At 46.1% G+C, this 16434-nt stretch overlaps 1 protein-coding gene across 1 annotated transcript in view; it reads right to left on the reverse strand.

Moving 5' to 3' along the window:
- Positions 1-1160: 1160 nt before the first annotated feature.
- The window catches only part of mtus2b (microtubule associated tumor suppressor candidate 2b), a 49072-nt gene continuing 33798 nt past the window's right edge, over positions 1161-16434 (reverse strand). Inside the window, 8 exon segments of the mRNA XM_067365936.1 lie at positions 1161-1368; positions 8344-8441; positions 9177-9296; positions 10196-10294; positions 10395-10468; positions 12277-12382; positions 13328-13542; positions 14965-15031. Of these exon segments, the coding sequence (XP_067222037.1) occupies positions 1161-1368; positions 8344-8441; positions 9177-9296; positions 10196-10294; positions 10395-10468; positions 12277-12382; positions 13328-13542; positions 14965-15031 (987 nt within the window).

Raw genomic sequence — 16434 nt, forward strand, 5'->3', positions numbered from 1 at the left:
GCCCTTACTTGAACATTATGCTACTATAATATTAAAGGTTAACAACTGAGCCCAAACTATTAGCCTAAATTCAATTTCTTTTTATTTTTAGATAAAATAATCATCACTCAAATAACAAATTGTAGGCCTATGCAAACATGTAAGATGCACCTAGGGCAGTTTTTGCATTAACTTCTAAATGTTTTTACTTGAAATATTTCATTTTCACAACAGATTCATTTAAACATTCATTACATTAAACATACATAGCCTAATCAGGACATCTCTAAAAGGTTAAGTAAAATATAATGATTATATAGGCTAATACAGTGTATATATTGAGCGAAAGAGTTAATTTCTCTAGTGAACTAACAAACTTTGGACACTGAATGGCTTTTCTGAGGTAAATGCTACATGACTTATTGTTTACAAGCTTTCATTAATGTCTTTCCGCCGCTGAAACACTGATTGAGCGATTACATGAGATATGACCGTTTCAGTAAGTTGTACTGTATCGTTCAACATTATTGGTGGTTAATGTTGGTTAGGCTACAGTGTTTCAATGTAATGCTTCGGTACACACGTGCACCGAACTGAATGCCCTGTACCGAAACGGTTCGGTACGAATACGTGTACCATTACACCCATAATACTTGGCTAAAAATGCTTTGGGAAATGCACCACTGATAGATTCTTTCAGGAACAGGACTGATTTTGTTCAACTCACTGATAGGTGAAGATTATGAGTGAACTTTAATTTGACTTTCATGCATTGTTTTAAAGCTTGAAAACTTAAGTCCCCATTAACTGCATGAAAAAAGTAACAATGGCATATTTTTTTCAATTTCTCCATTTATGTTTCACATAAGAAAGTCACTCATGCAGGTTTGGAATGAGTAAATAATGACAAAATGTTTCATTTTTGGGTGAATTTCCCATATACATGCCTTCAACTATGCTCCAACTCAAACTTTGATCAAAGCCTATCAATATTCAGTATGAGCAACAAAGAATACAGTAACACTGAACAGTAAGTTGAGATGTGATGAAACACAAAACGCAATGGTGTAAGAGGTGTGGGAGCATCTTCCGTTCCATCCAATCAGAATCCACATGATGAGAAATATAAATTAAAGATACAAAAAAAGAACAAAGAGTGTGAAAGGCAGGTAATTGGACACTCATCTAGGGAAGGGCTGTTGTCGGGAGGGTGAACCGGGACTAGAGGCTGGTCGGTGAAGGGGCGACTGGGTGGGAGACATTCGAGGGCTCAACTCGCCCGTTTGAAGACGCCACAGAAGCTCTTCGTTGGTACGACTCAGTCGCTTCTTCTCGTTGCTCTCTTTCTCAACGTACACCTGCAGATTGGCATTTTCCTCTGACAGTTGCCTGGTAGAATAGAGGAAACAACTAATGAGAATTCTTCTGTAGCTTTAGGCCACGTACACACTGTGAAGTTTCAGGAGTGACAACCGCATTTAAATACGGGAGTGAATCCCCTAAATTATCCTTCTGTCTTTGTACGGAACACAAATCAAAATTGCGATGATTGACAGCGTGGTAACCATAGCAACGTTCTGGGGCTTATGCATTTGGTATCCGCTATGTAATATTACAGCAACCAAAGACGTTCTGCAATTTTAACGAAACTACCGTCGACAGAGGCATCATGTTTTGTTTATGTTTGGAAGGCAGCTTCGTAGAGCACACTCTTAAAGTGTTGCCATGTACATAACATAAGTGATATTTTGGGCTTGTTTTTTGCTCATAATGTGAATTTACTGAATTTAACTGCAGTGTGAACATGGCTTAAAGCAGTCATAGTAAGGAAAATTACAATTTCATTGCACTTTTGAAATTAGAGTTCCCTTTCAGTCGGTCACGTTCGACGTACGTCAGTAGTGACCGACGAATTGGGATATCGCTTAGAGAGCCCTATCATCTTCGTGTAAACTAAAACAAGCCAATGCAATTGGCGTGCGATATTTGCATAATGCGCACCGCCCCCGACAGGTGTATATAAATAGGAAGCAGATGCAATCGCACTCTGTCTTTCGCTTCGGAGCCAGTCACTGGTGTCCTGTTTAGAAGACTCCTTTCTTCGTTGTTTATTCTAAACTTTGCCTAAACAGAAGAGGATTTACAGCGAGCTTTCAGTGCTGGTGAAAGGGCACGTTCAGCGAGGTTGCGAGTCTCCGAGGAGCTGAGCTATAAGCTCGAAAACTGCTGTTTTCACAGCAACACAAAGAGTGTGTGCGTGTGTAGCGATTTGGGCCGGTTCCTCGGTGTGTCAGGGAGTGGTGTACCTGACACATCGCGTCGCTCCCTGGGTGCTTCAGCACGAGTGAGTTGACTTCCCCTTCTAAAAGAGCTTTACAGACGAACCCTGACAGTATGTCATTTCGTCTGTGCGTTAATGGGTGCGGTCGTTCCCCGGTCCCTGCTGATGGGCACAATCGTTGCATCTCGTGTTTGGGCATTCTGCACGCTGAAGCAGCTTTTGTGGATGGTTCATGTTCCCATTGCGGGAACATGACTATCGCGGTGCTGAGGTCGAGGCTCTCCTTCCTGAAGTCTCAGGAAGCGGGGGTCCCCTCTCCTATGCTGCGTACGACCGTTTTTTCCGGCCCCGGGAACCGGAATGACGGTACGGCGCTGTATAGGCACGGTGACCTGAGGATTACGGTCAGGGCTTCCCCGCCGAGCGGAAACGCTCCTCGGGCCCCTGCCGCCTCATCAGCACCGCAACCCATCGTGCCACCGTTGGTTTCCGCTGGGCCCTCTACGGACTGTCCAGCCGGTACCTTTGGTGTGCCGGCGGCGGATCGGATGTCGATCGCTGCATCGGAAGGTGAGCCTGAGTCCTCGGGGGAGGATTCGGACGCGCTGCCGCCCGGGACGGTAGCGTTGCCCGAGTCGGATCCCGAGCTCACGGCTGTGCTCTCCCGGGCCGCCTTGTGCGTCGGGCTTGATTGGAACCCTCCACCCTGTCCCGGCCCATCTCGGTTGGACGATTGGTACTTGGGGGGGGGGGGGGGGGGGTCACGCTGATCAATTCCAGCGTCCCGCCCCAATGCCTTTCTTCCCGGAAGTACACGATGAGGTGACCAGGTCTTGGCAAGCTCCGCATGGGGCTCGTACAGGGCCTGGTCCCTCGTCCGCCTTCACCTCCCTGGACGGCGGGCTAGCCAGGGGGTACGCGAGGATCCCGCCAGTCGAGCGGTCTGTTGCGACGCAGTTGTGTCCAACGGCCGCTGGCTGGCGCGGTGAGCCGCGTCTCCCGTCCCAGGCCTGTGGATTCTCAGCCGGTCTGACTGAGAAAACTTACAGTGCCTGTGGGCAGGCTGCCTCTGCCCTGCACGCGATGGCCCTTTTGCAGGTCTATCAGGCAAAAGCGCTGTCGCAGATGCCCCAGGAAGGTCCTGACCAACAGCAGCTTGGGGAGCTGCGCGATGCCACTGACCTTGCCCTCCGGGCAATGAAGGTGACAGCGCGTTCTGTTGGCCAGGCGATGTCTACTCTGGTAGCCCAGCAACGCCACCTCTGGCTGACCTTGGCAGACATGAGGGAGACCGACAAACATCGGTTCCTGGATTCCCCCGTGTCTCCGGTCGGCCTTTTCGGCACAGAAGCAGGCTGAGGCTATCAGACATGTCATGCCACGGCGGTCCGGTCGCCGAGGGCGCCCGCCTGCGTCTTCCTCCGCCCCTGCTAAGTTGGCAAAGCAGCAGCCTACACCAGCCAAACAGCAGGGTGCCGGTCGCAGACGCTCTGCCAGCCAGGTGGCAAGCGGTCGGGGAAAACTCGGCCCTGAGACGGGCGACCTGGAGCGGAAGGTTCCTGCCCTTTGGGAGAGTATTCCATCTGCTTTCCCACCCCCGCAGGAGGGCCGGGGGGATTTTGTGGCGGCTGTCCATCTACCGCCGCTGGCTCTCCGGAGTCCAGCGGTACCCACTTTGCCACAAAAAGAGCAGTTTCCTCAAACTCCAGGTCACAAGAGGGCGCGTTCGCCAGTGTGCCAGGCCCCGCCTCGCCACTCGCAACCCCCTCCCATTCCGCCAGTAGGCGGCAGTGTGATGGCGCAGACCGCGTCCCGTGCGCTGTCTCCCATTCGCACTGCTGCCTCGCAGAGTCCGACCTCACTCCGGGCCGCTCCCATGCCGTCCGAGTCGGGTCCCTCTCTGCCTTGCTGCCCCACCCCCGGTGCGTCTGTGGTGCCTTTGGTCCCGCTGGCTCGGAGTCTGGAGGCGTGGATCACGCTTCCCAGCCCGTCCCGCTGGCTCATTCGCACTGTCAGACTCGGCTATGCGATTCAGTTCGCCTGGCGTCCCCCGGTTTTCAGGGGTGTCCACTTCACTCAGGTGTCGTTGGACAGTGCACCTGTTCTCCGGGCGGAGATTGCTGTCCTGCTGGCGAAGGATGCAATCGAGCCGGTCCCTCCAGCCGATATGAAGTCGGGGTTCTACAGCCCCTACTTCATTGTACCGAAAAAGGGCGGTGGGATACGGCCAATCCTGGATCTGCGCGTCCTGAACCGGTACCTTCAGAAGATGCCGTTCAGGATGCTCACGCAGAAGCGCATTTTCGAATGCGTCCGTCCCCGGGATTGGTTTGCAGCAATAGACCTGAAGGACGCGTACTTTCATGTCTCGATTCTGCCTCGACACAGACCCTTTCTCCGGTTTGCGTTCGAGGGTCGGGCATATCAGTACAAAGTCCTACCCTTCGGGCTGGCCCTATCACCCCGCGTCTTTACGAAGGTTGCGGAGGCGGCCATTGTTCCCCTCAAGGAACAGGGCGTTCGTATTCTCAACTATCTCGACGACTGGCCAGCTCGCGAGAGCAGTTGTGCGAACACAGGGACATGGTTTTAGCTCACCTCAGCCGGTTGGGTCTTCGGGTCAACTGGGACAAGAGCAAACTCGCCCCCGGGCAGAGGATCTCTTATCTCGGTCTCGAGCTAGACTCGGTTGCACGGACTGCGCGTCTCACCGAGGCGCGCGTCCAGTCGGTGTTGAACTGCCTGAGTTCGCTCAAGCGCAGGACAGCGGCTCCACTGAAAGATTTTCAGAGGCTCCTGGGGCATATGGCATCTGCAGCCGCGGTCACGCCGCTCGGATTGCTTCATATGAGACCGCTTCAACACTGGCTCCGCGGCCGGGTCCCGAGATGGGCGTGCCAGTGCGGCACGCTCCGTGTCCCCGTGACACCGAGCTGCCGTCGCACCCTTGTCCGGTGGTCGGACCCTTCGTTCCTGCGGGCCGGAGTACCCCTCGAACAAGTGTCCAGGCATGCTGTGGTCTCCACAGATGCCTCTGCCACGGGATGGGGGGCCACGTACAACGGGCATGCAGTGGCAGGTCTCTGGACGGGGCCTCAGCTGCACTGGCATATCAATTGCCTCGAGTTGCTAGCGGTACGTCTTGCGTTGGCCCGCTTCAAGAAGCTGTTGTCAGGCAAGCACGTTCTAGTCCGCTCAGACAGCACTGCGGCCGGTGCGTACATCAACCGTCAGGGTGGTCTACGCTCCCGTCGCATGTCGCAACTCGCCCGCCATCTCTTGTTGTGGAGTCAGAAGTATCTGAGATCCCTTCGGGCCACTCATCTCCCAGGTGTGCTGTCACGGCAGCCTCCACTTGCGGGCGAGTGGCGGCTCCACCCCCAGGCGGTTCAGCTGATTTGGCAGCATTTCGGCGAGGCTCAGGTAGACCTGTTTGCCTCCCCAGAAACTGCCCACTGCCAGTGGTTTTATTCCCTGACCGGCGGCACGCTCGGCACGGATGCCCTGGCACACAGCTGGCCCCCGGGTCTGCGCAAATATGCGTTTCCCCCAGTGAGCCTTCTCGCACAACTCCTGTGCAAGGTCAGGGAGGACGGGGAGCAGGTTCTGTTAGTGGCTCCGTACTGGCCCACTCGGACCTGGTTCTCAGACCTCATCCTCCTCGCAACAGCCCCTCCCTGGCCGATTCCTCTGAGGAAGGACCTCCTGACGGGGCACCCTGTGGCACCCGCGTCCCGATCTATGGAACCTCCACGTGTGGTCCCTGGACGGGATGCGGAGGTTCTGAGTGATCTCCCGCAAGCGGTCGTAGACACCTTCACTTCCGCTAGAGCTCCTTCCACTAGGAATCTCTATGCGTTGAAGTGGAACCTGTTCGTCGAATGGTGCGCCTCTCGCCGAGAGGACCCCCGATCATGTTCGGTCGGATCCGTGCTTTCCTTTCTGCAAGATGGGTTGGAGCGAAGGCTGTCTCCCTCCACCCTCAAGGTGTATGTTGCCGCTATTGCCGCACATCACCATGCAGTTGTGGGTAAGTCCCTGGGGAAACACGATCTGATAATGCATGCATTTTCGGTCGACGAAACGTGCCTAGAATTCGGGCCCGGAGATTCTCACGTCATCCTGAGACCCCGGCCTGGATACATGCCCAAGGTTCCTACCACTCCCTTCAGAGATCAGGTAGTGAACCTGCAAGCGCTGCCCTCGGAGGAGGCAGACCCAGCCCTAGCTTTGCTCTGTCCCGTCCGCGCTCTGCGCGTTTACGTGGACAGAACGCGAAGCTTCAGGACCTCAGATCAGCTCTTCATCTGTTACGGAGGCCAGCAGAAGGGAAAGGCTGCCTCCAAGCAGAGGATGGCCCACTGGATAGTGGATGCCATCGCCTTGGCGTACGAATCCCAGGGCGTGCCTTGCCCGCTCGGGTTGAGAGCCCACTCCACCAGAGGGGTGGCCTCTTCCTGGGCGCTGGCTCATGGCGCCTCGCTGACAGATATCTGTAGAGCTGCGGGCTGGGCGACACCAAACACGTTCGCTAGGTTTTATAGCCTACGTGTAGAGCCGGTATCCTCACGTGTACTCGCATCCACTAGTCGGTAGACGTGTTGTACCCACTCTAAGTGTCGGCTTGCAATGCCATTCCCGCCACTGGCCGGATACGTGCATACTTTCACTCCAGTCGTGTTCCCCGCTTGGCGAACCCTGTCGAGTTCCTCCGCCTCCCCCTTCGGCTCGGACATTGCGGAGTGTCTGATGCCAGGCCTACATCCGTCGCTGACGCTGTCTGTTGGCTGGGGCCCATATGTCGTGACCCCTCTACGTGAGCGGTCCCATATGTGTATTTTCCACGGTTTAAAACTCCCTACGGGCCGAGTCCGTGTCTTTCCCTTAGCAGAGCCAGCTCTGCTGTCACCTGTCAGATGAGTCTCCCCCTACCAGGGGGACTCCATATGCGTACTGCGCCCCGGGCCAGTCCATGTGTGTATTTCCCACGTAAACTCCTCCCCCATTGGGTAGGTAGTGGTCTCCGCAGTGTCCCTTACGGGTTCGCTTCCCCAGTGTGTCTAGTTTACTTAGTGGGTAGTGGTTAGACAGCAGTAGACTCTCTCGGTGTAAGCTCGCCCCCTTCACCGCCAGCCGGTGCTATGGGCGGCTGAGCTTGTGCTGGGCACTGGAAGGGGTTTCGTAACTGTGGCGCTTTAGTTGGGATCCCAATTCGTCGGTCACTACTGACGTACGTCGAACGTGACCGACTGAAAGGGAACGTCTCGGTTACGTATGTAACCCTCGTTCCCTGAAGGAGGGAACGGAGACGTACGTCCCGTCGCCACAGTTTCTGTACCCTCGCTGTAGTGCGGACACCAGTTGTCTCCTCAGCGAAAAACAGAGTGCGATTGCATCTGCTTCCTATTTATATACACCTGTCGGGGGCGGTGCGCATTATGCAAATATCGCACGCCAATTCCATTGGCTTGTTTTAGTTTACACGAAGATGATAGGGCTCTCTAAGCGATATCCCAATTCGTCGGTCACTACTGACGTACGTCTCCGTTCCCTCCTTCAGGGAACGAGGGTTACATACGTAACCGAGACGTTTCTGTCATGACAACTCTTAGTGTGTGTGGCATGGTAATGGATATAAAAATGTTGATATGTTTAGACTTAGCCGAATAGATCTGCTATGCTGCTGCTGTTGGTCATTGCTGCTGGTGCTGCAGAGCAAGTATGGGACTTGCTGCTGCCAATACATACACAACATGCTGCTGTGAGCAAGTAAGTGTACTTTAATTACCCTTAGCAGATCTGTACAGGTGGAGCTGGGGAAGGTGAAGGGTTTCTGAAAGGGCACTGCAAACAGCTACAGCAAATGCTGACCAAGTATTTGAAGGTTAAGCAGCGAGCTCATTGGCTGCTGATACAGCAGGAACCAATCAGCTGTGCTCTATAGAGAATGATGTGATTGCAAGCAGATTGAGTTAAAGACCCATCAGCCTGTGCAATCTAGAGTTTCATGACAGAACTTTGTATTTCATTTATGTCCTACTCAGTACCTTTAATTGTATAAACTAGAAATGTTTTATAAAGACCTGGACATTGCGAGGTTGCGGTCAATCCTGTCTTTTAGGTCTTCATTTTGCTGCTGTAACACCTGAATACGCTCCTCCAACAAAACATTCTTTTGGGCCTGTGCAAAAACATGACAAACATACTAAATCACTGAAAAACATTTTTACTTTCAAAAAGGAACTTAGTGCTTTATTCCTCATTATATAAATATAAATGAGATGGAAACTCCAGTCATACCAAAGGACATTAAAAGTGTTTAATTCTACACGGGGGTGAGGGGTTTTTCCTCACGGGGGGTCAACAATGCATCCCGTTAATACTATATTGTTAGTGGACACTTTTTTGGGAAACAGATACATCTGCATATAGGGAATTTCTAATGGCACAGGTACCTGAAAACATTAGTATTTGCTTGATAATACATCCACACTGATAGTCAGTATAAGTTTAAAAAGAATAAGAAGAATATCATATTGGCTAGCGAAACTTGAGAACAACTTTAAAGACCCCATGGAATCTGTCCTATGTTGATGGATTCCATTTTGAAATAAAAGTGTGGGTGGCACATATTGAGCAGGTGGTCTTATTTAAAAAATAAAAATAATAAAAAAGTTACGCCACAAACTATGATTGGCTACTTTTTGATTGGCGGGGGAGAGACTGTGTAGTGCAAATCAGTATTTTTGGCCTATTTTCCTACAAAAAAAAGATTTCAATGTCAATTTTACACATATCTGCTAAACTAGACTTTTGTTTATGAATACAGGGAATAAGTAAAAAAACATCCAATTTCATGGAGTCTTTTATAAATAAAGAAATCTTCTAACTGTCTCTTTCTCCATTGTAAATTCACCATTTTTTCCAGCTCTGAAATTTTGAGCTCCTGTTGATGAATCTGCTGGTTCTTCATCTCCAGAACCTCTTTAAGACTCTTCAGGTCCTCCTCAATATGCTGATATGGAGCAAGAGCATCCTGTACACAAACAAACACAAAACATTTAAACTACTATATATCTGTATCAAATAACAAGCTTCCCAGTGGTAAATGTGACTTGAGGTGCCATTCATGACCAATTTTTAAAGGTGGGGTATGTATTTTTTCAATAACGCTGTTGGACATTGTTGATATTTAAACTCAAACCCACCCCTCTATTCATTGCTCCACCTCCAAAACTCACCATCCAATCCAAACCACCCTATTCAGAGTCAGTCTCGAACCCCGGCCCATCCACTGCTGGCATGTGAGGCGAGTGCACTAACAATGACGCAAAACACCACATTCTCTAGCACTCGTCAGTGTGCAGTGAAAAGTGCAAGTTTCACTGCACAACTCTCACTAGCTGGCCACACACAATACAAGAATGGGTGTGTGTTTATCATAGCTGACATGCAACAAAATTCTTAAAGAAAAATAAACTGTTTACACAGTTTTTTAAAAATGACGGTGTTTCATACTTCATGCATTTGGCCAATCAAAGTACACTTGCATCACTGGTAGTTCCTATTGTACTGGGTTAGACCCTACTCTGAAGTAGGAGCTCATTTAGTCCCCCCAAAAGGCACTCCTATAACTAAAATCGTTCCCAGTTCCTGCGGCACTTTCGCCAATAGTTATAGGTAATATGAAAATGTTCCTCCAGTGCAAATGCTGCTTATGACATGTTGCAAAAACCTCCTTTTAGGAACCTTTATTTTTAAGAGTGTAGATAAGGAAATAAAGTAAACAAGTATCCAGTATGCAAACTCCTTCAATACTGTTTAAAAAGCATCCCAAAAGACACATTTTGCAAATAAATAAATAAACGAAGGGATGAACTTTTTTTAAATACCACTGGCCAAACACAAAGCAGAAGAGAATATCAAGAACAGTACCACTATCTGCTCATCTGTGCTTCTGCGCAGTGCTTCTTCAAAACGCTTGGCCCGGTCTCGCAGAGAGCGGTTCTGAAATGTCAACGTGTCCACCTGATCCTAATCACAGCACAGAAATACACACTCTTACACTTGCTGTCATAAAAAGGCACACACACACATACTGTACAACACATGCTGGATTGAGGACATTCAGTACCTGCAGTGAGAGTCTGAGTTTCTCAAATTCCTCTTCCATTGACTTCTTTTGCTGCTCATGTGCCATCTTCAGGTCTACAAAGAAACAACCATTTCATTCATGTTAGTAAGAACACACAGATGAAGAAGAATTAACACACAGTTTAGATTCAACCGTCTGTAGTGATGTTGTTAAGCAGAAGTCACCAGAGCTCTCTTAGGAGGCCAAACCTATTTGCTTTTATAGACCTTCTAGCCCAAATAATGCTAAGTAGGCAACTCACTAGGATTTTAGGCCCTGTTTCCACATGGTATTAAGATGCATTTTGGTCAATCGGATCACAAGTGGACAATGCTAACTAGGTGTAAATGGGGTGTAAAACGTTTTGAGCTTGTCCACGTTCAACCACTTCCAGAGGTAGTCGAAAACACATTTGACCGGATTGCTTTCGTAGTGGAAACACACATGTGGTTGAATGTGTTCGAACAGCTGCTAAAGACGCCTGACCTAAGGCTGATTTATACTTCTGCGTTGGACCAACGCCAGAGCCTCTGCGTCATAGGTTATGCGTCTGTTTTCATTTATACTTCTGCGTCATTGTCTGCGTCGACGTGCATGCAGACCACTACTTCGCGGTCATGTTGAGGATCAAGCTGAAGTAGAAGCAGTTTGTCATGTACGTTGTCAGAAGAAACGGCAGAGAAGCAGCAAATAGATAACAACCTTTGTTGCAGTAAGACATTCGCGCCGAGCCAGTTTTTTGACCTGAGGGAAGGGTTCTAGCAGACCAATCACAGCGCTTGCGGTCCGCGTAGAATTGACACATTGTTACATTTTTGAAGAGGTGCACGTCAGGCTATGTCGTAGGCTACGTGTGGTACAAACAACCTACGCCGTAGCTACGGCATACACTCGACACAGAAGTATAAATCAGCCTTTAATGCGCAAACATTATGGAATGTGTGCTGGCCAGACGAAATTTAAACTTTGTCGGCTAAAGACCCAAGTTTGGTTTGAAGACGAAAAACGTACCAAGCACAATGTTCTCTCAACAGTCCTGATTTCCAACACGCACTCAATGCGTTCGTCTGTCAAAGCTAATGCTCTCTGTGAGTTTTTCCGTCGTCATGTCCATTAGATCGAAAGATCTGGAAAAACCCATACATTTACCTGCCCATAGACTCTCCTCTCGAGGAAATCTGGACAGAAGTGGTTGAAACTGGACAAAAGAGATGGATTAAAGGTGCTATAGAGGATGTTTTGTTTTATAAATGTTTGCAATATTATTTGAAACTCTCTTTACTAACTGATAAAAGTCTATTTATTAGTCTATTCACTGAAAGGAATAATATTAATATACATCATCTGTGCATGAGGTAAGGCCTTAAAAACATCAGCCAATCGTTTACGTGTTCATCGCGTAAACGATTGGCCCTCTGGCTTGTCAATCACTGCCATTACGTTCCTTGTGAGAGACGTGCGCGCTCCAGTAACTTTCCACACTCCACAGGCGCCGCATGCAATGTTTTTGTCAGGAGCAACAACTTCAGATTTTGAGTTACCTGCGGTGAGTCCGACATAATCCACTAACATGACACAGCGAATGCCGGAGGTAAACACTTGTGTTCCAATACTTGTGCACGAGTTTTGGGAGGCGTTCCCTCGAAATGAGCTGTGAAGGTGGGGGGTTGTTCTTACGCGCTCATTTCGAAAACTCACTAACAGTCTTTGGTTTCTCAGTCGTCGAAAACATCCTCTATAGCACCTTTAAAATACCAGGTGTAAACAGGTGTTGTGATCGGATCAACCAAAACGCATCTTTATACCAGGTGGAAACAGGGCCTTAGACACGTTCGCTTTGATTCCAGGGAGTGTGATGGATGTGTCTGTCAGCAGGACTCACTCTTGATGGTTCTGGTGTGTTCTTCCTGTAAAGTGGCCAGTGTGGCACCATGAGTCGCTTCCATCTCCACCATGGCCGTCTCGTGGTTTTCACTCATCTCCTCGATCTAACAACAAAAAATGGTTGACAACTTTTAAAAGCTGCTCTGGAATATTGGACTCTGAATGGTCAAATGCAGCAATTTCTGTATAATGTATATTTGACTGTCTCTCCCTTTTTCATACCAACACAATTGAGACTTTTGAACATTTTGAACGGTTTGTGAGCTACTGTAGACTTTGTGATCTTCAGTTTTGTAGTGTTGATAAGTATTGAATCTCTGCCCACCATCACATGCCAAAACAAGAAGCTTGCTGATGGCTGGCGTTGTGAATTTGAGTTACACCAAACTTGAATCCGACGCAGAATTCGCATAGGGAAATATCTTTGCCAACAGAAGTCTATGAGGCAAAATTCTTCATTCCTAATTAAATGACTGGATCTCGCTTACACATACGCTAGGGTATAGGGCGCATATCGCAGATTTCATTATCAGCATAGAACTCGTGTACTGTACACGCACAGTTAGATTTTTTTAAACCAGGTGTATTCTGTACGCTCAGCTTGCAAATGTGCCTTTGCACTAATAAGTTTGTCCACAAGATGGAAACACTGCATAGATGGCAACGACCAATATTTCACAGTTGAATAAAGAATCTGATGAGATGGAACAACAACTCAAGCATTTGTGTGAGGAGATACACAAAACTAGTTTGAATGATTTCAAATATATTTTTTATCAGTCATAACTTTTAAAAAGCAATAGCACAGACTCTGGACAAGGATGAAACGAGTGAACTTCTGTGTTGCAGTATATTTTCAAAGAGTGTGCATTTGGGTATACTTTGGGTTACTTTTCAGACTACTGGGTTACCTTCCAGGCTTCCTTAACTCTTGCTGAGCCTTCACACCATGTAATCATTTGTGTATAATGCTAAAATAAAAGCCTCTTCAAGGTGTGTCAAAGATAATCTCAGTCTTTACACCCTGTTACTTCCTCATCTCATCTCACCTGTTCCTGGTGCTGGGAACGTAGCTGCACCAGATGGCTGGTCTGTTGTTGCTGGAGTCGCTGTATCTCAGAGTTGTGCTCCTCTACCAATCTCTCTTCTAGGGCCTTGAGCTTCTGCTGTTGCTCCTCTTGGAGTACTTTCAGCTCCCGCTCAAAACTCTGCTCCAGCTGGGCCTTCTCACCCTGCAGACGCTCCCAGCGCTGAACACTGACCACTAGAGGGATAGAAAATAGTTTGTTATGGGCCGTGAAAGGACATGCTTAACCTTCAGAAAATGTTTGGTGTAAAAATTGCCAGCCTGTGTGACAGATTTACATATGCTAAGTTTTCAGCCCTGTTACTTTCAACATTGGTACCTATTCTAGTGTAGAAATTGAATAATATATGAGCCATTTTATTTTATTTTCAATAAATATGGGGTTTGCACATTTTGCAACGCTGTTACCAAAATTTGAGATTTAAATTTAAATTGTAATTCTAACCTGATTTGTGTGATCTTGTAATTTTATAGCAATAAATATTAAATGATCAATATTTATAATTTTTAAAAACATTCACCAAAATAGGTACCAAGGTTAAAATGGTTACACATTTATCATAAATCAGGCAGGTAATTTTGACACCAAATGCTTTATTAATATTCTGAGATTCTTAGATTTTATGTTTATATTTTGCTTTCATTTTAATTTCAGTTAAAATTTTAGTCATAGTAATTTTTAGATTTTTTTTAATAGTCTATATCTATATAGGTTTTATAAATGTTTTCATCTGGTTAAACTAAATGGAAATGGGAAATGTTACTTTGTTGACTGGCTAAAAATAAAAAGTTTCTGTATATTTATTTTTTTTATTTCAGTTTTGTTTATTTTACTTCATGTAATGACTTTTGTATTTACTGTAGGTTTTAATTTTAGTTTCAGTTAAAATAGTAACCATGGCTATTGATAAACTTAAATGTATCATAAATTAAGGAAAAATATTTGTTTGAACAACTTGGGTAACAGGGTTGAAAGCTGAGCTTGACGAATGCAATCAACACATTAATATTTGTAAAAACTGATCAAACTGAAAGAGATTATTTACTTGTCTTATTAACACACTATAGTCATGTTTCTTGGGTGTCACAATTTTAAGGTATAGCATATTTTTCATCATAAGGTAAAATCATGCTGTAAAAGGGTTGCATGCAAAATAAAACAGACAAATACAGTGTATTTGGTCATTGAAAACTAGTGAAAAATGATTGATCAAAATTATGGCATTGCATGGTTATATATGAGATTTTCTGATGATGCATTTAAAACTAGCTGCTTTTCATGCTAGCTTAATTTTATATTACAAAAAAGTTTACTTAATACTATGACCATGTGCCACTAATGCTTCACAACAAAATAAAAAATAATATCATGGGACACCAAGGTGTACCATTTTTGTAGAGTCACGTGCCAAATTAAATATGAGGGGGGATGGAAAGAAAAAAAAATGGCATTTACAAATGTAATGTATGTAATCTGAGAAGGTCAGTTTCGTTTTAATTTTTTGAGTGGTTGACCTCATTCTAACATTTGTGAGTAAGCTGTAGCACAAGTGGGTGACATGAGATCACTGTTGTGTGTGATGTCCAGAGGAAACTTACCAACTTCATCCCTGATCCTGGATAACTGCAGGGATAATTCCCTCTCCTTCACAGCAGAGCTCTCACTCTGGAAAACACACAGAGAGATACACAAATGTCTTATGAATAGCTCCACACAGAATCTGCAAGCTCACGTGAGTGTAGGGGAAAATTATGCAGAACAACTGATGTAAAACGTGTTTAACAGTGCTTACAGTACCACAGTGAATGCGTAATAAAATGTTTCAAAAGTTTGTAATAAATAAACGTGAGGGATGAATCTGCAAAAATGTGCATAACTTTGTTCTGCTTACTTTTTACCAAATAAATCATACCAGTCAAAATACCACTTTAAAGGGGTCTTATTATGCTTTTTTTACATGTTCAACTTTTATTTAGTGTGTAATGTTGCAGTTTGAGCATGAAAAAGGTCTGCAAACTTCCAAAGCACAAGGTTATTTTCTATATCAGTGCAAACTATTTCTGAACTCCTGAGTTTTCTTCCGGGAACGAACAAGTCACAATATTCCTCATTTAAATAATTCCCACCCCTAGGGGGTGAGGCCAGGTTGAGTTTGTTAGTAGTGTGTAAAAAATTGGGGTTATGGTACGGGGCATAACATTTCCCAAACACGCTCGAAACACACTGATCCATCTGACTAATCAGAGCACACTGCACTTTTCAGAAGGAGGGGCTTAATAGAGACAGGAACTAAACAGGGGTGTGTTTCCCAAAAGCATTGTTAGCCAACTATAGTTGCAAATTTTGTCGTTACCAACACAGTTCAATGATTTTCCAATGAACATTCGCAAACAGCTTCGCAAACTTAAGTGGTTGGAACTACAGATCTCGACCTGTGGTTAGCAGCATAGTTTCTTGTTCAAATGACATGTGGACTTAAATAGATCATGCTCTTGGGCACAATAAGCAAGCAAACACTCAGTACATTCTATATCTTTAAAGCAACACCATGAAACATTTGCTAAACATTTTATACGTTTTAACCATAAATGCTCATCTTGAACTAGCTCTCTTCTTCTTCTCTATTAGAATTCCAGCAGTGTAGACACTGCTAAGTGTATTACTGCCTTCCACAGGTCAACTGTTATATACAATATTCTAGTGTAAGTATATAACAATTAGTTCAACGTTTGACCTGTGGAGGGCAGTAATACATTTAGCAGTGTCTACACTGCTGGAATTCAAATAGAGAAGAAGAAGAGAGCTAGTTCAAGATGAGCATTTATGGTCAAAACTTATATAATTAATTAATTTATTTATTTTCTTTTTTTAAGAAAATGAGTGATGGTTTCTCTAGATAAGACCCTTATTCCTAGTCTGGGATTGTGTAGAACGCTTTGAAGCTGCAGTGAAACTGTAATTTTGACCTTCAACCGTTTGGGCTCCATTGAAGTCCACTATAAGGAGAATGGAAGGTTTTCATCAAAAACCTTAATTTCTTTTTGACTGAAGAAGGAAAGACATGAACA

This window comes from Chanodichthys erythropterus, chromosome 17, assembly GCF_024489055.1.
Source record: "Chanodichthys erythropterus isolate Z2021 chromosome 17, ASM2448905v1, whole genome shotgun sequence".
Lineage (NCBI taxonomy): Eukaryota > Metazoa > Chordata > Actinopteri > Cypriniformes > Xenocyprididae > Chanodichthys > Chanodichthys erythropterus.